General features: G+C 50.1%; 1 protein-coding gene across 1 annotated transcript in view; it reads right to left on the bottom strand.

Moving 5' to 3' along the window:
- Window positions 1-5,341: 5,341 nt before the first annotated feature.
- The window catches only part of LOC119854956 (class I histocompatibility antigen, F10 alpha chain-like), a 404,018-nt gene continuing 384,356 nt past the window's right edge, over window positions 5,342-25,003 (bottom strand). Inside the window, 1 exon segment of the mRNA XM_043513219.1 lies at window positions 5,342-5,580. Within this exon segment, the coding sequence (XP_043369154.1) occupies window positions 5,342-5,580 (239 nt within the window).

The raw sequence follows: 25,003 nt of genomic DNA, 5'->3' as shown, positions 1-25,003 counted from the left end.
AAACTTGTCTTATGAAAGGAGACTTAAGGAGCTTGGCTTGTTTAGCCTAACTAAAAGAAGGTTGAGGGGAGATATGATTGCTCTCTATAAATATATCAGAGGGATAAATATAGGAGAGGGAGAGGAATTATTTAAGCTCAGCACCAATGTGGACACAAGAACAAATGGGTATAAACTGGCCACCAGGAAGTTTAGACTTGAAATCAGACGAAGGTTTTTAACCATCAGAGGAGTGAAGTTTTGGAATAACCTTCCAAGGGAAGCAGTGGGGGCAAAAGATCTATCTGGCTTTAAGATTCTACTCGATAAGTTTATGGAGGAGATGGTATGATGGGATAATGGGATTTTGGTAAGTAATTGATCTTTAAATGTTCAGGGTAAATAGGCCAAATCCCCTGAGATGGGATATTAGATGGATGGGATCTGAGTTACTATAGAAAATTCTTTCCTGGGTATCTGGCTGGTGAATCTTGCCCATGTGCTCAGGGTTTGGCTGATTGCCATGTTTGGGGTCGGGAGGGAGTTTTCCTCCAGGGCAGATTGGAGAGGCCTGGAGGTTTTTTTTGCCTTCCTCTGTAGCACGGGGCATGGTTGACTGGAGGGAGGCTTCTCTGCTCCTTGAAGTTTTGAACCATGATTTGAGGACTTCAATAGCTCAGACATGGGTGAGGCTTTTCATAGGAGTGGTGGGTGACATTCTGTGGCCTGCGCTGTGCAGGAGGTCGGACTAGATGATCAGAGTGGTCCCTTCTGACCTTAGTATCTATGAATCTATGAAAGGCGCACTGTCAGGTTGGAGGGAGGTTACCAGTGGAGTTCCTCAGGGATTGGTTTTGGGACCAATCTTTTTATTACTGACCTTGGCACAAAAAGTGGGAGTGTGCTAATAAAGTTTGCAGATGATACAAAGCTGGGAGGTATTGGCAATTCAGAGAAGGATCGGGATATTATACAGGAGGATCTGGATGACCTTGTAAACTGGAGTAATAGTAATAGGATGAAATTTAATAGTGAGAAGTGTAAGGTTATGCATTTAGGGATTAATAACAAGAATTTTAGTTAAGTTGGGGACGCATCAATTAGAAGTAACGGAAGAGGAGAAGGACCTTGGAGTATTGGTTGATCATAGGATGACTATGAGCTGCCAATGTGATATGGCTGTGAAAAAAGCTAATGCGGTTTTGGGATGCATCAGGAGAGGCATTTCCAGTAGGGATAAGGAGGTTTTAGTACCATTATAAAAAGCACTGGTGAGACCTCACCTGGAATACTGTGTGCAGTTCTGGTCTCCCATGTTTAAAAAGGATGAATTCAAACTGGAGCACGTACAGAGAAGGGCTACTAGGATGATCCGAGGAATGGAAAACTTGTCTTATGAAAGGAGACGTAAGGAGCTTGGCTTGTTTAGCCTAACTAAAAGAAGGTTGAGGGGAGATATGATTGCTCTCTATAAATATATCAGAGGGATAAATACTGGAGAGGGAGAGGAATTATTTAAGCTCAGCACCAATGTGGACACAAGAACAAATGGGTATAAACTGGCCACCAGGAAGTTTAGACTTGAAATTAGACAAAGGTTTCTAACCATCAGAGGAGTGAAGTTTTGGAATAGCCTTCCAAGGGAAGCAGTGGGGGCAAAAGATCTATCTGGCTTTAAGATTCTACTTGATAAGTTTATGGAGGAGATGGTATGATGGGATAATGTGATTTTGGTAAGTAATTGATCTTTAAATGTTCAGGGTAAATAGGCCTAATCCCCTGAGAGGAGATATTAGATGGATGGGATCTGAGTTACCCAGGAAAGAATTTTCTGTAGTATCTGGCTGGTGAATCTTGCCCATATGCTCAGGGTTTAGCTGATCACCATATTTGGGGTTGGGAAGGAATTTTCCTCCAGGGCAGATTGGAGAGACCCTGGAGGTTTTTCACCTTCCTCTGTAGCATGAGGCACGGGTCACTTGAGGGAGGCTTATCTGCTCCTTGAAGTCTTTAAACCACGATTTGAGGACTTCAGTAGCTCAGACATAGGTGAGGTTTTTCGTAGGAGTGGGTGGGTGAGATTCTGTGGCCTGCGTTGTGCAGGAGGTCGGACTAGATGATCAGAATGGTCCCTTCTGACCTTAGTGTCTATGAATCTATGAATCAGCTGCATCACTTCCCCTCCCCCGATGTGTGGGGGAGGGGCAGTGTATGGAAACCTACATGGGGAGATTTACTGCTGGCTGAGATGTTCCCACAGCTTCCCTGCCACTAAACCACCCGGTTCATGGGTTCCTCTCACTGGCCTCAGACAGCTCCCCCTTCTCCCCATCTCACAGCCCGTGGGCCTCTGTGTCCCAGTGCCCCCTCCCATGGTGCTGAGCTTGCCTCCCTAGGGCCTTGTCTTTACCAGGAGAAGAGATGTTTTCTTGCCATGTGTTACACCAGACACGGTGACTAACAGGAGCTAACATCTGAGTGAAGATGAAGTAAGTGTCAGTTTAACATGAGTTAGCAGGTCAAGTTAAAGACAAGGCTCCCCGCTAGGCTGTCCCTTGACCTGTTAATGTGGGTGGAGATGACACATGGCCTTGTCTTCACTAGGATTTTAGCCCATGTTCCCTGACACACTGTGAGAAACACCTGTTGTCTAGTGTGGACACACTCTACACCAGCAGACTGGCTGTGCTAAGTCAGGCTGAGAGCACCAGAAAGTGAAAGTAGCCAGCTGTGTGATAGCTATTGGCTTCCGTCTGGGTAGAATAATGAATTACTGTCATGGACCAATTTCCCACTAAGTCGTCCTAAACTTCCCCAAGGCAAATCCCATAGGGCTGTAGCCTCCTTGCAGACTGAGCACCAGCCGTATCAATCTGCAGCTCAGTCCTGCAGATGGTTTCACGGAAAGTTCAGTCTATGTTCTTCGCTGGCGATCTTAGCAGACTACTGAAACCTTTAGCCGCTCTGTATAGTGCCATTCCTTTGTAAACACGCTTTGGGAGTCATTGGGCCTCTATCCATACTAGAAAATGGCCGAAAGCAAACGAGTGCTGACAGAAGAGATTGCTGGGGTCAGCATCAAATAGTCTCACTGATGGCCACTTAGTATGGAGCAGGTGATGAATGCAGGTTGCCCCCTTCACACTATTTAGCGTCATATTTAAATAAATAAATAAACAAATAAAAAATAAATAAAAATCAATGTGGCCAAAGTAGGGTTAGAATGAACAAATGGTCACTATCAGAAGGGTAGCCGATTTAGTCTGGATCTGTAAAAGCGGCAAAGAGTCCTGTGGCACATTTTAGACTAACAGACGTACTGGAGCATAAGCTTTTGTGGGTGAATACCCCCTTCGTTGGATGCATGGAGTGGAAATTCCCAGAGGCAGGTATAAATATTCAAGCAAGAATCAGGCTAGGGATAACGAGGCTGTACTTGTGCAAGTTTCTTCATGAGGTTGATGGATTTCCACTTCATACGGCTAAATGCAGTGCCTTGCACGGTGTCAAGTATCATACTTTATGTTTCATGTTTCTCTCAAGTGTGGACCGTGACTATATCTTGAGCAAGAAATTTGGACCTTGACAAAAAATAATTCACTACCCCGGCATTAAGGGCTGCTCTGAAGAGGACGGTGATCATGTGTTCTCCACCTGCACTGATAGTAGGAGAAGGGGGAATTTAGGTTACACATTAGGAAAAACTTTCTAGCTCTAAGGACAGTTCACTGTGGAACAGGTTGTCACAGACTCACAGGCCAGTGCTCTCTTGGCTCCGTCTGGCCCCTGGGAGGAACTGGCTTTTCAGAGTATTGACCCTACACAAAGTCACACTCTTTGCTCAGGGTTTAAGCTGTAGGCTTCTCCTGCGCCTCCCAGTACCGCCCGTCTGAGCCTCCAGCATGCCTGCCTCTCTCGAGCCTGCAGTGATTCTCAGCCAGCAGAGCACAGTAGGGTTTATTGTACATCTGGAGCAGATTACAAGACGTTCTCAGGGGCGTCCATCTGCGTCTGTCCCCATCCAGGTGGGCTCAGGACGCTCTTTGTTCCCAGGCCAGAAGTAAATCCTCCTTTCTGTGGCCTACCCCATATCATCTCCAAGGCCCCACCTCCATCTGTCTTCTTTCCCCGGCAAACAGATCTCCAGGTGACTCTCTCTTCAGCTCTTTGTTCTCTCTGCTGCCCATAACTGGCTGGCTCCAAATTGGGATGGGCCTTTGGGTCATCAGTCGCTAAGTTACAAAGTGTCCAGGCCAGGCCAGGCTGCTAGACTGGGTCACACCTTGTCCTTTACAACACACACCCTACCTCCAACCTGGGTTAGAAATGCAGCACATGGGGGAAACTGAGGCACACAGTTACATACGTAATGTTAGGAAATGTTAGTTGCATCCGATGAAGTGAGCTGTAGCTCACGAAAGCTTATGCTCTAATAAATGTGTTAGTCTCTAAAGGTGCCACAAGTACTGCTTTTCTTTTTGCGAATACAGACTAACACGGCTGCTACTCTGAAACCTGTCAATGTTAGGAAAATATCCCTCTTCATCACACAGGTTGCCTAAAGAGGATGTGGAATCCCCATCATTGGAGATTTTTAAGAACAGGTTGGACAAACACCTGTCAGGGATGGTCTAGGTTTACTTGTTGCTGCCTGAGATTGGGGCTGGACTTGACGATCTCTTGAGGGCCCTTCTAGCCCAGCATTTCTATGGCTCTATAAATAGTGAAAAGGACATTAGAGGCATTTACAAACTAAACTCAGACACTTATTCCTGTCCAGCAGACGTCCTCAACTGATGATGGCAACAGCGCTACCAGCTGCGAGTAGACCAGGCCATTTACCAGGTTAGAATCATGAAATTCGACAGAGAAAAAAAAGCCGTCCCCACCATAGACACACAAGCAGTTACTGCTCACAGATCTGGCGCACCGTACAGGGTGTGCAAACAGCACTGCACAGCCAGAGCACTGAGTACACACACTAAATGGGGCAAATACTAAACTCTTACTAAAAGAGTTTTTAATCCATTAAAATTTTGGAAATTATTTTGTGCAAATAAAACATTACAGAAAAGTATTACATCTGAAAAGCAAAAAGTGGTTCAGTGAGCAGAGAGATGAGGCCAGAAATCCCACACGGGACGCTCCAAGTGCCAGAGAAAAGCTAGGGAGGGGTGGATTGGTTCTTGTAGGGAGACAGAGCAGAGCTCCTCCATCTTCCTCTGTGGGGTCCTCTCAGGTTGTGGCACAGACTCCAACAGGCTCTGTTAAGCTGCAGAAGTTAAACACAGGCAACGTCTATTAAAGGGAACCTGCCACAATGTTTTGCGATGACAGTGCACACTGCTGTGGGACGGTCGCCCTAGTGGCCATGTTCTGTGGACAAAATCTCTAACCCCGTCGACAAAGCTTGTAGCTCAAGTGTCAGCGATCTGTGTTCCTGGAGCCTCAGGTGCTGGGCTCTGTCCCTCCTGTTTCCTCCCTGCAGTTCACGGGAGACTGTTCTCTGAAGCAGCTGGAGTTTATCATTGCAAAAGCTGAGCTCAGCCCATGCTGTGTCAGCAGCCACAGAGAAATCCCTCTCACTAGAGTCTTTCACACCTAAAGTCATGGCAGAGAAAACAAGGAGGATTTGGCTGCAAACCTGTTCCTGCACCTCCAGTGTGAATCAAAGGGAAATAAGAGATCCAGAACTCCCCTGTTCTGCTCCTTGGGGCTGCTTTTCTAGAGGGGACAGGCCAGGGAGACTCAGGGTCCAATGACTTGGACTAGGTGTCTCTCTCCAGAGGCCTCAGTGAGAGCAGTGAACCCCTAGGCTAGAGCCCCCCTCACTTACCCTTGGCAGATAGGTCAGAGCCACTAGATCCTTGGTCATTTGCTGTGCAGAGGATGAGGAGAAGAGAGAGGATATTAGCGTCTCTCACAGGGCAGGGTGTCAGTGTAGTTAGTAGATACAGGGACTCCTATCCAAAGGGAACAGTCATCACCTCACTCTTCTCTAGCAATGAGCTGGTTGGTTCACAGACCAGTCTACGGGGAAGCTGCCCAGGATACTCCTGCCAAACAACCTCAACTCCGCCTCCTTTGGTCTGTGCCCAGAGGGGTCCCTCACGCAGACCACAGATGTCACCCTCCCGCCAGCCAATGAAAAGCATTTCCCGCCTTAATCAATGGCGCTGCACCCAACAGTGTGGACGGTATGAAGAGCAATGCTGATTTGGGGTGGTGCTGGGCACACAGACAAGGGCAAGTTTTGTTTGGCATGGTGCTGGTCAACTTCCTGTTCCTATTCCCAGTGCTGGGCACACAGACAAGGGCAAGTTTTGTTTGGCATGGTGCTGGTCAACTTCCTGTTCCTATTCCCAGTGCTGGGCACACAGACAAGGGCAAGTTTTGTTTGGCATGGTGCTGGTCAACTTCCTGTTCCTATTCCCAGTGCTGGGCACACAGACAAGGGCAAGTTTTGTTTGGCATGGTGCTGGTCAACTTCCTGTTCCTATTCCCAGACCCACTGGGGCAGAGTTCGAGCTGCATGGGAAGCATCATTCTACCTCTGCATATCCTGGTTTGCCAACCTTTGACTTCTGGGAGTTAAACACTCTCTAGCGAAGGGGCATGGCCTCCCTCAGAGCCGGAGACGTCGCTTGCCATGCAGGAAGTGGAAGGGCGGGATGGGAACTGGACATATAAGACATATAAGACATAACCGGACATATAAGAGGCGAGCCCTGCAGCTCAGTTGAGCAGGAGTCGCCAAGGAAGTCACACGCTTCCCCGCCGCTGGAGCCCTTGGAAGACTCCTGGTATCTTGGGTGCGTCCCTGGGACAGCAGAACTGCCAACGCCCGACGCTGAGGAGCTGCTGGGATTGCCACTGGCAGTGTGCACCACGGGGAGACGGAGGACGACCCGGGGTTCAGCTACACCCAGGGGGAGGGGAGGGGCGGGGAGCAAGTAGCCCAGGGGCAGCTGACAACTGTCCAGCTACGTTGCTGGCTGGCACTAGGTCAGTGTGTTGCGGCTGGATCCCCGCTGAGCCAGTGGCAGACCGCTCTGCTGTTGTTAGAGCCCTGGGCTGGGACACAGTGGAGTCGGGTGGGCGCACGTTCCCCTGTCACCCTAACCCCGGGGTTGGCAGCCTCCCCACCTTAGGCCAGGAGGCCTGAGCAAGTCGATGGCACCTGCCTGAGCCCTAGGCTGTTCCGTGGTCTATCCTGCCGGAGGGCTGGCACCTTAGATGGCCAACTGCCCCCTTGCTTAGACTGTTGTTCCAGGAGCGTCAGCAAAGGGACGTGGCCTCCCTCAGAGACGGACACCAAGGGAAAGCCACACCCGCCTACTCGCTTACACAAACCCATTCTGACAGGATACAGGGAGCCCAGGGCAGGGCTGAGCACCTGCAACCTTAACTCCCCATTAACAAAGTTCTTGCATGTGAATTTCCGTTGTTCTGGAGTAACAAGGAGGAGGGAGGGAGGCATGACTAAAGGCAGCTGTAGGAGGAAGGGTGTTGGCACTTCTCAAACCCCCTCCATTACCCACTGAGGCACCCTACACCCTAGCAGGGCCTGGCAGATCTGCGCATTTTATACTGACTCTTGGTGCCAGGCATTAGATGGCCTTAGATGCAGACCATCATTTATGTAAATATTTTCCATAGTTGTTAGTCTTGGTCTTGTTCCCAAAGGAGACAACTGAGGAAAGGATTTGAACTCGTGGTCAGTGAGGTGACAGAATGGTGCCGATCTGAAGTCAATGGAAAGACTCCCATTGTCTTCAACAGGCTTTGGATCAGGCCCAGATTTCACAAACATCAAAATCCAACTTTCAGATGAGTCAAAAGAAACGTAACAATAAAAGCAGGTCAGACACCTTCAGGGTCATACTCAGCCACACACAGCACAGCTCTAGGGGGATAATAATTCAGCCCAACACCACCGAATAGATTCCTGACCATTGCCTTGTCTACACTAGCAAAGTTGGGACCCCTACCCACAAGCGATGCAATTCCACCAGAGATCGCAATGGTGGAGATGGGGTTCAGGTGGCTTTAATCACTGTGTCATCTAGAGTTGCTCTGAGCAACGTTAGATAATGTGTCAACAGCACTCTACACTATTGAAGACGAGATCTGTTGGGAAAACAACAACATGGCACAGATTAACCAACAAGTTCTGGGAATCTATTAGGGACAATTTTTCTTTCAGAAGGTGGAGAAAGCTACTGGGGGAGAGGCTGTTCTAGATTTGATTTTGACAAATAGGAAGGAACAGGTTGAAAGTGGAAGGCAGCTTGGGTGAAAGCGATCATGAAATCATAGAGTTCATCATTCCAAGGAATGGCAGGAGGGAGAACAGCACAATAAAGACAATGGATTTCAAGAAGGCAGACTTTAGCAAACTCAGGAAGTTGGTAGGTAAGGTCCCATGGCAACAGGGCCCTCCCTAGGGGGGTTTGGGTCCCGGGATAACCCCTCCACCACCCCAGGCCCCACCGAACCCCATCCTCCCTTCCTGCTCCCACCCCCATTCAGCCCCTTCCCCTGTCCGGCCTCTTCCTTTCCCTGCTCTGCCCCGTCCCCATTCCGCCCCTTCCCCCAAGTGCCCACCCCCTCCTCTCCCGAGCAATGTCGAGAGCTGGTGAGGCGGAGCGAAGCATGGCCGTTCGCACTGCTGCTGGCCCCCAGGCCGCCCAGGTCCCGCGTCCCCTGAAAAGTGAGGCCCCCCCAATGCACAGGGCCCGGGGCGCCCACCCCGAACTGTCCAATGGACAGGATGGCTCTGTATGGAAAGCAAGTCTAAAGGGGAAGACAGTTCAAGAGAGTTGGAAATTATTCAATGAGACATCAAGGGCACAAGTGTAAACTATCCCACTGCACAGGAAAGACAGGATGGATGGCAAGAGACCACACTGGCTGAACCAGGAGATCTTCAATGATCTGAAACTCAAGACTCCTACAAAAAGTGGAAACTAGGTCAAATTACAAAGGATAACTATAAACAAATAACACAAGCAGGTAGGGAGAAAATTAGACAGGCCAAGGCACAAAATGAGATTAAATTAGCTAGAGACATAAAGGGTAACAAAAGTTATTCTATAAATACATTAAAAGCAAGGACAGGGTAGGCCCGTTACTCAAGGAGAAGGGAAAGACAATAACTGAAAATGTGGAAATGGCAGAAGTGCTAAATGACTTTTCTGTTTCGGTTTTCACCAAAAAGTTTCATAAGTGATTGCCAATGAAAATGAGGTAGAATCTGGAGCTAAAATAGGGAAAGAACAAGTTAAACTTGATTTAGACAAGTTAGATGTCTTCAAGTTGCCAGGACCTGATGAAATGCATGCTAGAATACTCAAGGAGCTGACTGTGGAGATATCTGGGCCATTGGCGATTATCTTTGAAAAGTCATGGAAGATGGGAGATTCCAGAGGACTGTAAGAGGACAAATATAGTGCCAGTCTATACAAAAGGGGATAAGGACAACCTGGGGAATTACAGACCTGTAATCCCCGCTCCCAGTGCTGTTAGCTACGCTCCTCGTGGGGGTGGCTTTTTAGAGCGCTGGGAGAGCTCTCTCCTAGCGGTGGTGTCGCGATTCCATGCTGGTGCCATGGCAGCGCTTTTAACGTTGCTAATGTAGACAAAGCCTAAGACTTCTGATACGGTCTCAGATGACAGTCTCAAACAAGGGAAATACAGCCTAGGTGGAGCTACTATAAGGTGGTTACAGAACTGGTTGGAAAACCGTTCCCACAGAGAAAAGGAGTACTTGTGGCACCTTAGAGACTAACAAATTTATTTGAGCATAAGCTTTCGTGAGCTACAGCTCACTTCATCGGATGCATTTAGTGGCAAATACAGAGAGGAGATTTATATACACACACACAGAGAACATGAAACAATGGGTTTTATCATACACACTGTAAGGAGAGTGATCACTTAAGATGAGCCATCACCAGCAGCGGAGGGGGGGGGGGGAAGAAGAAAACCTTTCATGGTGACAAGCAAGGTAGGCTATTTCCAGCAGTTAACAAGAACTTCTGAGGAACAGTGGGGGGTGGGGGGGGGTGGGGAGAAATAACATGAGGAAATAGTTTTACTTTGTGTAATGACCCATCCATTCCCAGTCTTTATTCAAGCCTAATTTAATGGAGTCCAGTTTGCAAATTAATTCCAATTCAGCAGTCTCTCGTTGGAGTCTGTTTTTGAATTTTTTGTTGTAATTTTGCGACTTTTCGGTCTGTAATCAAGTGACCAGAGAGATTGAAGTGTTCTCTGACTGGTTTTGAATGTTATAATTCTTGACATCTGATTTGTGTCCATTTATTCTTTTACGTAGAGACTGTCCAGTTTGGCCAATGTACCTGGCAGAGGAGCATTGCTGACACATGATGGCATACATCACATTGGTAGATGTGCAGGTGAACAATCCTCTGATAGTGTGGCTGATGTGATTAGGCCCTATGATGGTGTCTCCTGAATAGATATGTGGACAGAGTTGGCAACTGGCTTTGTTGCAAGGAAAGGTTCCTGGGTTAGTGTTTTTGTCGTGTGGTTGCAGGTGGGTATTTGCTTCAGGTTGGGGGGCTGTCTGTAAGCAAGGACTGGCCTGTCTCCCAAGATCTGTGAGAGCGATGGGTCGTCCTTCAGGATAGGTTGTAGATCCTTGATGATGCGTTGGAGAGGTTTTAGTTGGGGGCTGAAGGTGACGGCTGGTGGCGTTCTGTTTCTTTCTTTGTTGGGCCTGTCCTGGAGTAGGTGACTTCTGGGTACTCTTCTGGCTCTGTCAGTCTGTTTTTTCACTTCAGCAGGTAGATATTGTAGTTGTAAGAATGCATGATGGAGATCTTGTAGGTGTTTGTCTCTGTTTGAGGGGTTGGAGCAAATGCGGTTGTATCGTAGAGCTTGGCTGTAGACAATGGATTGTGTGGTGTGGTCTGGATGAAACTGGAGACATGTTAGTAAGTATAGCAGTCAGTAGGTTTCCGGTATAGGGTGGTGTTTCTGTGACCATCGCTTATTAGCACCGTAGTGTCCAGGAAGTGGATCTCTTGTGTGGACTGGTCCAGGCTGAGGTTGATGGTGGGATGGAAATTGTTGAAATCATGGTGGAATTCCTCAAGGGCTTCTTTTCCATGGGTCCAGTTGATGAAGATGTAATGTAATGCAATGTAGCGCAAGTAGAGTAGAGGACGAGAGCTGAGGAAGTGTTGTTCTAAGTCAGCCATAAAAATGTTGGCATCCTGTGGGGCCATGCGGGTACCCATCACAGTGCCGCTGATTTGAAGGTATACATTGTCCCCAAATGTGAAATAGTTATGGGTGAGGACAAAGTCATGAAGTTCGGCCACCAGGTTTGCCGTGACATTATCGGGGATACTGTTCCTGACGGCTTGTAGCCCATCTTTGTGTGGAATGTTGGTGTAGAGGCTTCTACATCCATAGTGGCCAGGATGGTGTTTTCTGGAAGCTCACTGATGGACTTTAGTTTCCTCAGGTAGTCAGTGGTGTCTCGAAGATAGCTGGGAGTGCTAGTCGCGTAGGGCCTGAGGAGAGAGTCTACATAGCCAGATAATCCTGCTGTCAGGGTGCCAATGCCTGAGATGATGGAGCATCCAGCATTTCCAGGTTTATGGATCTTGGGTAGCAGATAGAATACCTCTGGTCAGGGTTCTAGGGGTGTGTCTGTGCGGATTTACTCTTGTGCTTCTTCAGGGAGTTTCTTGAGCAAATGCTGTAGTTTCTTTTGGTAACCCTGAGTGGGATCAGAGGATAATGGCTTATAGAATGTGATGTTGGAGAGCTGCCTAGCAGCCTCTTGTTCATATTCTGACCTATTTATGATGATGACAGCACTCCCTTTATCAGCCTTTTTGATTCTGATGTCAGAGTTGTTCCTGAGGCTGTGGATGGTGTTGTGTTATGCACAGCTGAGGTTATGGGGCAAGAGATGCTGCTTTTCCACAATTTCAGCCTGTGTACATCGGTGGTAGCACTGTATTTCGGTCTGGGAATGTCCCGCAACAGCATTTCTACTGGGAAGCTGGCTGCAAAACAATTAAACTACAGAGAGCTCCTATGGAGGCTGTCAGTTTTCCTTCCCCACTCTGAACTCTAGGGTACAGATGTGGGGACCCGCATGAAAGACCCCCTAAGCTTATTCTTACCAGCTTAGGTTAAAAACTTTCCCAAGGTACAAACTTTGCCTTGGTCTTGAACAGTATGCTGCCTCCACCAAGCATTTTAAACAAAGAACAGGGAAAGAGACCACTTGGAGACGTCTTTCCCCCAAATATCCCCCCAAACCGTACACCCCCTTTCCTGGGGAAGGCTCAAGAATAAACCTCACCAATTTGTACAGGTGAACACAGACCCAAACCCTTGGGTCTTAAGAACAATGAAAAATCAATCAGGTTCTTAAAAGAAGAATTTTAATGAAAGAAAAGGTAAAAGAATCACCTCTGTAAAATCAGGATGGAAAATACTTTACAGGGTATTCCGATTCAAAACACAGAGGATCCCCCTCTGGACAAAACCTTAAAGTTTCAGAAAACAGGAATAAACCTCCCTCTTGACACAGGGAAAATTCACATAAAACAAAAGATAAACTAATCCGCTTTACCTGACTTACCTCTTCTGGTTGCAATATTGGAGACTTGGATTAGGATGGGCTGGAGAAGAGGGATTTCTGTCTGGCCTCTCTCAGTCCCAAGAGAGAACAACCCCATAAACAAAGAGCACAAACAAAAACCTTTCCCCCCACAAGATTTGAAAGTATCTTGTTCCCTTATTGGTCCTTTGGGTCAGGTGCCAGCCAGGTTAGTTCTTAACCCTTTACAGGTGACAGAATGTTGCCTCTGGCCAGGAGGGATTTTATAGCACTGTATATAGAAAGGTGGATACCCTTCCCTTTATATTTATGACAGAGGCGGGGTGGGAATTCAGTCTCTGTATTCTGTCAGTAAAAAGAAAAGGAGTACTTGTGGCACCTTAGAGACTAACAAATTTATTTGAGCATAAGCTTTCGTGAGCTACAGCTCCGATGAAGTGAGCTGTTGCTCACAAAAGCTTTTGCTCAAATAAATTTGTTAGTCTCTAAGGTGCCACAAGTACTCCTTTTCTTTTTGCGAATACAGACTAACACGGCTCCTACTCTGTATTGTGTCAGTGTAGCTACAGCAATGGGAAATCCCCTCCAGTCACTGTAGCAAGTGTCTACTCCAAACTGCTATAGGAGCTTTTTAAGTGCAGCCAGCCTAAGAGTGAGACCAGATCTATCTTCAATTGGCACCATGGATGCTCCGGCACTAAGACTACAGCAATGACAACAGTTCAATGTTTCCATAGTTGGTAGGATTCAAACCTATGTGGAAAGGCCCCAAGGGGTTTCTAGTCCATCCCCTTAACCACTCAGCTACAAGTACCTGATGGACATTTGCCTCACTACACTGTGATTCTCTTCTCACTGAATTATCACTTCAAATTGTTTGCTCAGACCAGCCTCCCCAGCACACTCACTGCTGCGCAGGGGGGTGAGTGTGTCCATTGCTGGACAGCAGGAATTCCTGCCCATTTTCCTTCCGGCTGGAGCATGATTAGAGTGTGTTTGTGTTAATGACATTGCTGTGGATCATTGTTCGTTCCCCATCTTGACAATTCAGACAGTCCCTTTCCCATTCAGATCTCCAGGGTATCATTCCAATAGCAGGGGGCAGGTTTTCTCTGGGCACTGACATTTTTCAGGGGGTTGGTGAGTGAACTCAGCCTTGCATTCTATCCTTGATGTTTCTTGGAATAACAAGAGCAGCATAAAGAAAGAGCCAAGCCAATATTTCAGTGTTAGGGCTGAAGGTGGCCAGGTCCCCCGTTTGACCTTTGCTATTGCAGGAGAGAAAGTGTCAATGGAATTGAATGCCCTGGCTCAGACAAGAGACACAGGGAGGTTTTGCTGTTCATGGATCATCTGTGCAAAGGAAATTGTGTCTCTGTGTGAAATTGTGGAGGGAAATGAAACATCCCCATGGTAGCACAATGCCCGAAGGCATGTGAGTGAAGGCCTCAGGTTGAGAAATGATTTAACAGAGGGTTGTATCAATGTATTGCCCTGATTAAAAACTATGGCTAAAAGGCAGCCATTGTTGTTCGTACTTGAAACTATGTAGGGACACCCCCGTGGGTGTCAACTCCATCGCAAGGTGCAGGCGATTATTTTCATCAAGATCCAAATTTCTTGGTCAAGGTATAGTCAAGGTCTGTGCTCCAGAGAAAAGAATGCACGAATGATAATGAGACATGTATAAAAAGATGTTGCAGTCACAATGGGCATAACGATTATGATTGTGTTCATTCCTTAGATCTGGTGCCACCGCCTATCCCTTTAGACTTGTAGTTTCCCAAGGGTAAAACTAACCATCTGTTCAGATACAAGGGCGTGTTTGCGTTCATTCCTGCTAGCTACACAGGGGTTTCATGTTGCTGCTTTCAGTCCTCTGGCTCTGCCGGGATAAGGAGCAATTCAGGCCATCACTGAGCTGAAGGAGGGAGATGATTTTCTGACAGGGAGGGATGCCTCCTCCTAAAGGTGCTTGGCAGGCAGCCCTCCTTCTAAGGTCTGTCCCGACAACATCCAGTTGAAAAGGGACCCTCCCCAGCCCTCCTCAGCGTGGTGAAAATGAGTGAGTGTGGGGGAGAGGAAGTGACGGAGGGGAGGGAGATGGCGTGAGCGGGCCAGGACCTTGGCGAAGGGACGGCACAAGGGTGTTCGGTTTTGCTCGGTGCAAAAGTTGGCAACCCTAGATCCAGGGGCAACAACTCCAACCTCCAAAGAGGCTGGGCAGGGGCAGGACATCAGCGTGGAGGGGAGGAGTGGGTGGGGCACTGACATTACAAAGGCCTTTTGCAGAAACTCAGCCCATTGGGCAAAGGTGGTGGAGAGGGGGTGACCTCACAGAGAGACCCCGACATCAGCCGGGCAGGGCCGAGGTGCAGGGTCAGGGCAGTCTCTGAGACCCTCCCGGCTTTGCTGCCGCACCTCTCCTTCTCCAGGTCTCCCCTTGAGGACAGAGAGAGAATTAGGATTCACGTCTGTGAGCATGAGGAGGAGCCTCTGTGGAGTTTTCTCCTTTCCTACCACTGGTTGTGCCAGAAAACGAACTTCCCTTTGACAAGGTAAGAGGCTCCGAGAGGTCTGGAACCTGTTTGGTCTGATGCACCTGCTGCAGGCAGAATTCTCGGCACAGAAAACGCTGGCGTAAGGGGGCAGAATTTGGTTTCCTACCTAGGACTTTGACCCTTGGAATCACTGGGGACCTTTGGGTTTATCCTTTTTGGTTTCCTTTTTCCTCTTTCCTCCCTCCTTTCTCCTCTTCTCTTGCTTCTTTTTTCCCTATTCCCTGCTTCCCTCCCTCTACCAAGGAGGGGTGTGTGTGGAGTGTGGGCGAGGGAGGGGGGGTTGCTCTCATTGCAGGAGGTCTTCCCAAAGGGGTGGGTCCTGATCTGATGGAGCCTCTGATGGAGACCTGGGCCATCCTTTGGGGCATCTGGTAAGACCTCTCAGCCTCCCACCCCTCAGTGTCTCAATGCTGATTGGCCGAGCAGGAGACTCGGGTCCTTTTGATCTCCTTTCAAATCATGCAAATAAGTCACAACTTAATCCAATGTATGGGATGAATCTTGCTGCTTCTCTCCATGAATTGTCTCTTAGCAGTTCATGATTTCCTCTAATGTTCTAGGTCTTCTAAAATACTTATTGAATAATTCCTATGAACAACTGTTGGTCTGTAGGTCACCTGAGAGCACTTTATTCTCATCGGTCAATGTATGAAATTCAAGATGTGACAGATAGGTTGAAAGTCAGGAGCCCTGTTTCCTCTAATTTGTTATATCCGCGTACAGAACGAATTTTGTTATGTGCACCAATATGGAAGTGAGGTGTAACCCCTAAGCTGTCTCTTGGTGCAGATTGCAAAATTCATTCTGCACATAGACGGTGTGTGGCAGGGGTGAGGCTGAAGGGTTCTGAGTATGGGAGGGGGCTCAGGTGGTGCAAAGGGCTGGGGTGTGGGCTCTGGGGTGGGACCAGGGATGAGGGGCTCAGGGCTGGAGCAGAGGGTTGGGGTGCGGGGGGGGGCTGAGGGCTCTGGCTGGGGGTGCGGGCTTTAGGATGGGGTGGGGGATGAGGGGTTTGGGGATGCAGGTTGCCCCAGGGAGAGAGGACTCCCCCCAGCCCTCTCTCACCGTAGCAGCTCAAGGCCATGTGAAAGGCACCTCTCTCCTGGCCGCAGCAGCTCTGGTGGGGCTGGGTTGGGGCTGCAGGAAGGACAGGATTTATTTTTCCTAAGTCAAAAGGGGGACGGGAAGGAGTTATGCTTCATTTTTTACCTCATCCACTTCGGTCCCGTCTAATCTCCAAGATGCTATGGAAATAAGACACCATGCCTTGTGGTGAGCTCACAAGAGCAGAGGGTGTGAGAACTCCAGCAAGTGAGAGGGCAAGGGATTTACAGTCAGATTGTTTCAAATGCTGAATTCATCGGCTGACATTGAACAGCAACGCTTAGCTAACATCATGGAGAAAGGAATTCTCTGCTAAGGATTCAACCTGCCCCTTTGGCCAACTGCACCCCTTCCCCGAAGGGAGTGTGCTCAGAACAACCCCTCCCCAGCCCAACACCCACAAGCCCGCAGCCGGGTGCCCAGCACAAAGCAAGGGAGGGGCTTGCTTGGATTGTTTAACTTTTTACTTGGCAACAGGTTTTTAAAAAAGCATTTCCTGCCCCTGTTCCCCATGGGAAGGAAGCAGACGGTTGTGGGGAGGCGAACCTCAGTGTGGTAGAGCTGGGAATTTGGGGAGAGGCTGAGGGAGGGGAGTGGGTGAGGGGGTGAAGGGGCAGTTGCAAGGGAGGGAGGCTAAAGGGGGTCAAGTGGGGCAGCTAGGTGAGGGGTTCGGGGGGAAGGCTGAAGGAGGGCAGTTGGGTGTAGCAGGGGAAGACTGAAATGGCAGCTGGGGAGGAGCCTGGGAGGCAGGGGGAAGGTTGAGGGGGGTGATGAGGGGAGGGGGACCGGGGCAGTTGGGGGATCCGGAAGGGAGTGATGGGGGGCTGAAGAGGTGAAGGGGGGAAGGGGATATTTGGAGGGAGGCTGAAGGGGTGATGAGGTGAAGGGGTCCGGGGCAGAGAGTCAACTGGTGGGGGGGGGAACTGCTCATCCCCATGGGAGGGGAGGAGGAAGAGGAGCTGCCCTGGTATCAGAAGTTGCTTCTTTATTACAACTTGGTACTTCACTGTTCCTGAGCAGGGTTCTGGGATCAAAAGGTTCGGCAGGGAACTAGGTAGATACCTGGCAGCTCGGTCCATCGATGGCGATTAGCCAGGGTGGGCAGGAATTGTGTCCCTAATCTCTGTTTGTCAGAAGCTGGGGATGGGGCGACAAGGCCTGGATCACGGCATGATTCCTGTCTGTTCATTCCCTCTGGGGCACCTGGCAGTGGCCACTGTCGGCAGATGGATTCTGGGCTAGATGGACCTTTGGTCTGACCCCATCTGGCCGTTCTTATGCTCTGATGTTCTTATCACATGCTCAGCGACAGCTTCCCGTGACTGCCCTCACTCACCACCAGAATCTGCTCCCTGTAACCAAAGGCAGGGAAAATCCCCCTGAAGGGTGGAAATTGGAGGGGAGGGATGGGCAAAGGGACAAAATGGGGACAAGATCGGGGGTTCAGATGTGGGGGGTGGGTGGCCTCCCAGGTAGGTGCAGAAGGGAAACCCCCAGATAGAGGGTGGCAGAGGGGATAACAGTTACCACAGATGGGGTGAGCCATCAGCAGCAATTCCTGATAACAAAGAGCTAAGGATGGGAAGCCAACAAAACCACCAAATGATAACAGCGGAAAACCTGGAGATTAACCCATTTAAGGACTAACGATTACAGAATGAGATTGCAAAATCCATAGACAAAAGTGGGAATTTACAAGTCTGAAGCTGGGGTGTTTTGCCATCGGACTCTGGGTTCAGTCCTGCAAAGCCTCGGAGCATGGGATCGCGACCGACGGAGCCCAGCTCCTCGCTTGTGTTCAATCTAACTGGCCGTTAGATTGACAAAAGCTACAGGAAACTGGTAACTGTAAGACCATCTGCAGGATGTGTGTGTGATTAAATGCGTATGCTAAGAGTTGTATTTTCAAGAAATGCAGCGTATTGCCTTTTCCCCTGAAAAGATCCTGTAAAAGGAGCTGAGAAGGAGCTTTCATAACCACAGCGTAGGGCAAGGAGACCCAGAGATTTTGAGAACAGTTTTCTTAATGGCACTAAAGTCACAGAAATGGCTAGGAAGTAACCCAGGGAATTAATGAATTACCATCTCACTTGAATAAATCTCTCTGTCCTGCTCACTGTCCCGTTCCTTCTCCTTTTGCTTTGTTGTTGGTCCAGGAGTAGCTTTTCTTTCCCTGCTCGAGAGCATGACTGGCTGTTGGTTGCCCCATCCTCTTCTGGGAGCATGTGCAGAGAACTAAACAAGCGTTCAAAGACTGGGCTCTTTCCCTTTTGATTTTCCTTCACTCTGTCGGCCTGTGTCCTTGCTGCCTTTTTGCTGCTGCTTCCAGGTGGTTGGTTTGAGGTCCCTGGGGTCTGTGGTGTCCCGGTTTGGGTGGGTTATTGGAGGAGGGGGAGGACGAGTCTATGGCAACAGCCTACGATTTGCCTTGCCTGCCCGGCTTGCGCTTTTGGCTTCACTTTTGGTTTTTGATTTTTTCTTCCACTAACATCAGTTCATCACTTCACCACGTAACTGTCCGGAGCCTGGCTCGGAGCCGGAGGCAGGAGCAGAGAGACAAGAGTGAGATTTCAACATGTCCAGGTAGGGACCATGGCTCCAGGAGGCCCCAACAAACACTGTGGGGTTTTTAATTCATAGCTGTTGGTCGGTCTTGGGGAAACCCTGGTGCCCCAGCGGGGGAGGATGTCTGACGGGGGTTGGTGGGGTTGCGGGGGGTGGGGAGGTGGCACAGCTGGGAGGTGGAGGGGTCTGCGTGGTGGGAGCTGTGGGAGGGTAGGTGATGGGTTGGTGCTATGGGAGGAGGAGAGGGGGGTTGTGGACAGGGGGCAATTGGGTTGTAGGGATGGGCACTGGGTCTGCGAGGGATGTGGGGGAGGGAGAGGCTGTAGGGGACTTGGGTCAATGGCATGGCAGTGGCTGTTGGGTTGGGAGGGAGGGAGGGGCAGCCCCATGGCCGCCCCCAGGGGGACACAGCATGGCTGTGGGGCGCTGTAGGGAGGAGAGGGGGCTGTGGGGTAGGGTGGCTCAGCTGGGTGGGGCGGCTGCACCCTGTCTTGGGGCGAGGAGGACAGTCGGGGGGGGATTGTGGAGGGGCACAGCCACACTGGGGCCTGGGGGCTCATGGGGAGGGGCAGTGGGGTGGCAGCAGGCCATGGCTGTTGGTCGGTCTTGGGGCATCTCAGGTGGGGTGCCGCAGCGGGGGGCGTAGGGGGTCTGTCACCCACTAGGCGTAAGTTGGGGCATTGATTGATCTAGTGATATTTTGTATCTTGTATATTTTGTATCCGAGCCCCGCCCCCGTCAGTGCCCCCAGGGAGAGAAGGGGAGACCTGCCCCCCCCAGGGAGCTGCTCCGGGGCAGCCTGTGCGGGGCGGGGGGGCCCAGGCTGCTCCCAGCGGGGGGCTGCGAGTCCCGGCCTCGGGCAGAGGGAAGCTGCTGCAGCTCTCCGGGCTTGGGGGGCAGTGAGATGTGGGGCCGGGGAGACAGAAGAGGGGCAGGGGGCTCTGAGCCTTTCTGCCCAGCCCTGAGCTCCTGAGAGCCCCCGGCCCCCCCTGCTGTTCCCCACCCGCAGCCTCAGCTCCCGGCGCCACCGGCCAATGCTCCGGGCCGCGGGGCTACGAGCCCGGCCAGACCCGGGGCTCTGTGCACCACGGCCCGGCAGCCTGTCCTGTCCGGGGTGGTCAGAGGCCAGGGAAGAGGGGGTTGAATGGGGGCTGGAGGTCCCGGGGTGGTCAGGGAGAAGGGGTGGTTGGATGGGGCAGGCAGGAAGGAGATGGGGGGTTGGATGGGGCAGTGGGGGGCTGTCAGGGCAGGGGGCAGTTGGGGCAGAGAGTCTGGGGGCGGTCAGGGAGAAAAGGTGGTGGCATGGGTCCGGGGGGGCAGTCAGGAAGGAGAAGGGGGTTTGGATGGGGCAGCAGGGCAGTTAGGAGCGGGGGGATCTGGGGGTGGTCAGGGGACAGAGATCAGGAGGGGTGGATGGGGCAAGGATCCTGGGGGGCCCCTCAGGGAACAGAGGGGTTGGATGAGCTGGAGGCCTGAGGCGGCCATTGGGACGAGAAGCGGGGGGGCGGGGGCCGCATGGGGGCGGGGGCCGGGCCATGCCTTGCTGTTTGAGGAGGCACAGCCTCCCCTAACTGGCCCTCCATACAATTTCTGAAACCCGATCTGGCCCTCAGGCTAAAAGTTTGCCTGCTTCTGGCTTAGGGCCTGATTTATGCAAAGACCCATTGGGAGTGCGTGAACATTGCCCCATTTCTGCAACTGGAAACAACCCCCTGGACAGGGCTGGGAAAACAGAGCAGAGCACTGGAGCCTGAACCCCCTAGTCAGAGACTGTGGTGAAATCATCTCAGGCATTGGCATCCTGACAGCAGGATTATCTGGCTATGTCCACTCTCTCCTCAGGCCCTATGCGACCAGCATCCCAAACCAATGCCTGAGATGATGGCACGTCCAGGATGTCCAGGTTTATGGATCTTGGGTAGCAGATAGAATACCCCTGGTCAGGGCTCTAAGGGTGTGTCTGTGCGGATTTGTTCTTGTGCTTTTTCAGGGAGTTTCTTGAGCAGATGGTGTAGTTTCTTTTGGTAACCCTGAGTAGGATCGGAGGGTAACAGCCTGCAGAATGTGGTGTTGGAGAGCTGCCTAGCAGCCTCTTGTTCATATTCTGACCTATTCATGATGACGAGAGCACCCCCTTTGTCAGCCTTTTTGATTCTGTTGTCAGAGTTGTTCCTGAGGCTGTGGATGGTGTTGTGTTCTGCACGGCTGAGGTTATGGGGCAAGAGATGCTGCTTTTCTACCACTTCAGCCTGTGCTCATCGGCGGAAGCACTCTATGTAGAAGTCCAGTCTGCTGTTTCGACCTTCAGGAGGAGTCCATGCAGAATCCTTCTTTTTGTAGTCTTGGTAGGAAGGTCTCTGTGGATTAGTGTGTTGTTCAGAGCTTTGTTGGAAATCTTCCTTCAGTTGGAGATGTGGAAAGTAGGATTCCAGGTCATCGCAGAACTGTATCCTGTTCATGGGGGTGGAGGGGCAGAAGGAGAGGCCACACAAGAGACCCACTTCCTGGACACTACAGTGTAAATAAGCGATGATCACATAAACACCACCCTATACCAGACTGCTCTACTTCCCTACATGCCTCCAGCTTTCATCCAGACACGATCCATTGTCTACAGCCAAGCTCTACGATATAACCGCATTTGCTCCAATCCCTCAGACAGAGACAAACACCTACAGGATCTCTATCAAGCGAGCTTAAAAAATTCAGATCTAAAAGTCGCAATTCTCCAATAAAAATACTTCAAAAACAGACTCCAACCAGAAACTGCAGAATTGGAATTAATTTGCAAACTGGACACTGTTAAATTAGGCTTGAATAAAGACTGGGAGTGGATGGGTTATTTTACAAAGTAAAAACTATTCCCCGTGCTAAGTTCCCCCCTACTGTTGCTCACACCTTCCTGTCAACTCTTTGAAATGGGCCATCCTGATTCTCACTACAAAAGGTTTTTTTCCTCTGCTGAGAATAGCCCTCCTTAATGGATTGGTCTGTTAGAGTTGGTAGGACAACCCCCATGTTTTCATGTTCTCTGTGTATATATATCTTCCGACTGTATTTTCCAGTGGATGTACCCGATGAAGTGAGTTTTAACCTCACGAAAGCTTATGCCCGAATACATTTGTTAGTCTCTAAGATGCCAGAAGCACTCCTTGTTTTCTGGGTTTGTTTGCTGATACAGACTAACATGGCTACCAATCTGAAATAAATTAGTGCATCTCTCCCCAAAATAGATCTGTTCACAAAAAACACCCTGGAGACCAGGCCTTTAAATGTTAGGAAACATCAGAGTTAAGGTGATGTGTACTTATTTCCTTCATAGTGTTAGGGAGGTTGGGAGGTGGTGACCTCACAAAGAGTCCATGACAAGGCCAGGGAGGGCAGGCTGCAGGGCAGGGGGATCTCAGAGACCCCCGTGGCTTTGCTGCAGGGAGTCTCCTTCTTGAGGTGACTCTTTGAGGACTGAGAGAGAATTCAGGGTCACGTATGTGGAGCATGAGGTGGAGCCTCTCTGGAGTTTTCTCCTTTCCCACTGCTAATTGAGTGAGACGACAGACGTCCCTGTGGAGAAGGTCAGAGCCCCAGAGAGGTTTGGTACCTAGGCAGCCTGAACCACCCAGTGCTGGCCAAATTCTAGGCACGGAAAACAGGAGGTTAAGGTGGGACAGTTTTCCCCCAGCTAGGCCTTTGTCCCTTAGATTCATTGGAGTCTTTTGGTTTCCCTTTTCCTGCTTCCCTCCCTCCACTGCCGAGGAGGGAGCTGCTCTCTAGCCCTCATGGTGGGAGGCCTCCCAAAGAGATGGGACAGGAGCCGTGCTCTGAGAGTGATTCTCACTGGTGACCTGAGCCATCCCTGGGCCATCTGGGGAACCTGCAGCGCACCGTCAGGGTCTCAATGCTGTTTGGCTGAGCAGGGGGTCTAGTGGCAGGGAGGAGATTCAGGACTTTGTTGTTCTCTTTTAAGGCCCAGCAAATAAACCAGAACCAATCATCTGCTTGGTGAATTGTTCTCCTTCTCGCTGCTGATTGTCTCTGAGCCATTCCTGGTTCTCACTGATGTTCTTGTGCTTCTAAAGTACTTTCTGAGGAATCAGTGTGAATGGTTGTTGGGGTCTGTAGCTCATTGCAGGTCACTTTATTTATCATTCAATGTGTGAAACTCCAGACTGATGGTTACTCTGAAAGTCAGGACTCCCGGGTCCTGTTCCCAAACTATCCCGACAGGTTGTGTGATGTAAGACAAGGCCCTTCGCCTTTCTCAGCCTTCGTTTCTCCCTCTGTCAGTTCTGGAGAACAATCCTCTCACACCTGCCTCCTGGTGGGGGGAGGCTGGGGAGCTGTGGGGACCTGTCTGAGGGTGTCACTAGTAGCAGTGTATCGTAGGAGGTGTCCTGTCGGGTTGAGTCATTCCAGATGATGATGTAGTGCAGCAGAACCTCGTTTTCCCAATCTTGCATTACGCAGCTTTCCATGTGAACTGAACCAACCGTGCACACAGGTCCAGAAGCCGGCGATTTCTCCTTTGGCTGCTAGATGGTGCTGCAGCCTCCCACTTCCCCCTTCTCCTGGTTAGCGCAGGGGGGTTAGTCTCCCCAGGAAGAAGGCCCTTCTCGTTTTGAATGTTCCGTGATGTGCATCATGTGGACTGTCGGGATATGGATCAAAAAGTTGGAGGGCTTGTTTCATGGTCTACACAACGACAAGCTTTCTTCCTTTTAAGACGTGATGACATTTTTGGTCAAGATCCTTGATTATTCAGGGACTTATCCCGGAAGACCCAAAGTATTTGGGACATAAGACTTGTATGGAAGGGTGCACAGGGCTAAAGTGTTTTTTGCCAGAGCAGATTACTTGTCCCAAAAATGATATCAATCCCCCTTCCAAACAAGCCCCAAATGAGCTGTTATCAGAATTGCCCTTTACCTTGGGGTACACTCATTTATTAGGAAAAAGAAAAGGAGTACTTGTGGCACCTTAGAGACTAACAAATTTATTAGAGCATAAGCTTTCGTGAGCTACAGCTCACTTAGCTCACGAAAGCTTATGCTCTAATAAATTTGTTAGTCTCTAAGGTGCCACAAGTCCTCCTTTTCTTTTTGCGAATACAGACTAACACGGCTGCTACTCTGAAACCTGTCATTTATTAGGGTTACTCTTCTGGGTGGGGGGGGGAGATTCTGCAATTCTGTCAATGTACTGCTTGTGTTTCCCTATGGAGCGCTACTCCTTCCTTCTGCAAGTTCCCTCCCAATGGAGCTATCCTGCAGGTTCCCCAGGGCTGGGGTCTTCCTGCCCCGAAATGTGATGAACATGAACACACACACGCGCACACACACATTAAAGTAGCATGTCAGAGAGGTCTGGGTAATCAGCACTCACAAGCTGACCCCTTACCTGTCCCGGGATTCAGTCGGCTGGATTGAACAGCAATTTAAAGCAATTTAAATTCTTCCCCTAATTGTTGGGGGTTGAAAATATCTGGCCGTGGGAAGCGAAGATGCAGGCCCTGGATTCTACCTCTTGTGAGCCATCAGCACCCAGCCAGACTGGTGCCTACGGTCTGGTGGCACGCTAGAAGTGCCATCTCAAAGTGGTTCAATTTTACAGCTCGATTTGGCTCTTGGTGTCTGGCCCAAAATTCAGAGGCCTGATAATGTCAGCAATGGGCCAATGAGGCTTGTTGCTGTAAGGGTCTGCTTCTCACGTCGTGTTCTCACTTCAGAGGGATCGTCCGCGTCTCTCAGCAGCTCCTCGGGTCACCAGCCGTTGTCAACCAGGCCAGTTGGCAGACTGAAGGCAGGGCAAGAATGCTGACGCCCAACACTCTTTGCTGTTGGCATCCGTGACATCACAATCAGCCAGTGCATAAACCCACCCAGAGCCCCCCACCCAGAGCACATCGCACGTCACACACACAACACGTCATGCATCGCACACACAACGTCATGCATCACACATCACATACACAAAGCATTGCACGTCACACACACAACACATTGCATGTCAGACACACAACACGTTGCACGTCACACTTCACACAAAAAAGTTGCAAGTCACACATTGCACGTTGCACACAAAACGTTGCATGTTGCATGTTGCACGTCATACATGCAAACAGAACACGTCGCACGTCGCATGTGCATGTCTTGTTGGTTGCCGTGTTGAGTGTGTGTGGTGTTGTGTT

Source organism: Dermochelys coriacea, chromosome 4, assembly GCF_009764565.3.
Source record: "Dermochelys coriacea isolate rDerCor1 chromosome 4, rDerCor1.pri.v4, whole genome shotgun sequence".
In the NCBI taxonomy this organism is placed as follows: domain Eukaryota; kingdom Metazoa; phylum Chordata; order Testudines; family Dermochelyidae; genus Dermochelys; species Dermochelys coriacea.
The sequence above is the reverse complement of the archived record's forward strand: the minus strand, read 5'-3'. Positions and strand labels throughout refer to the sequence as shown.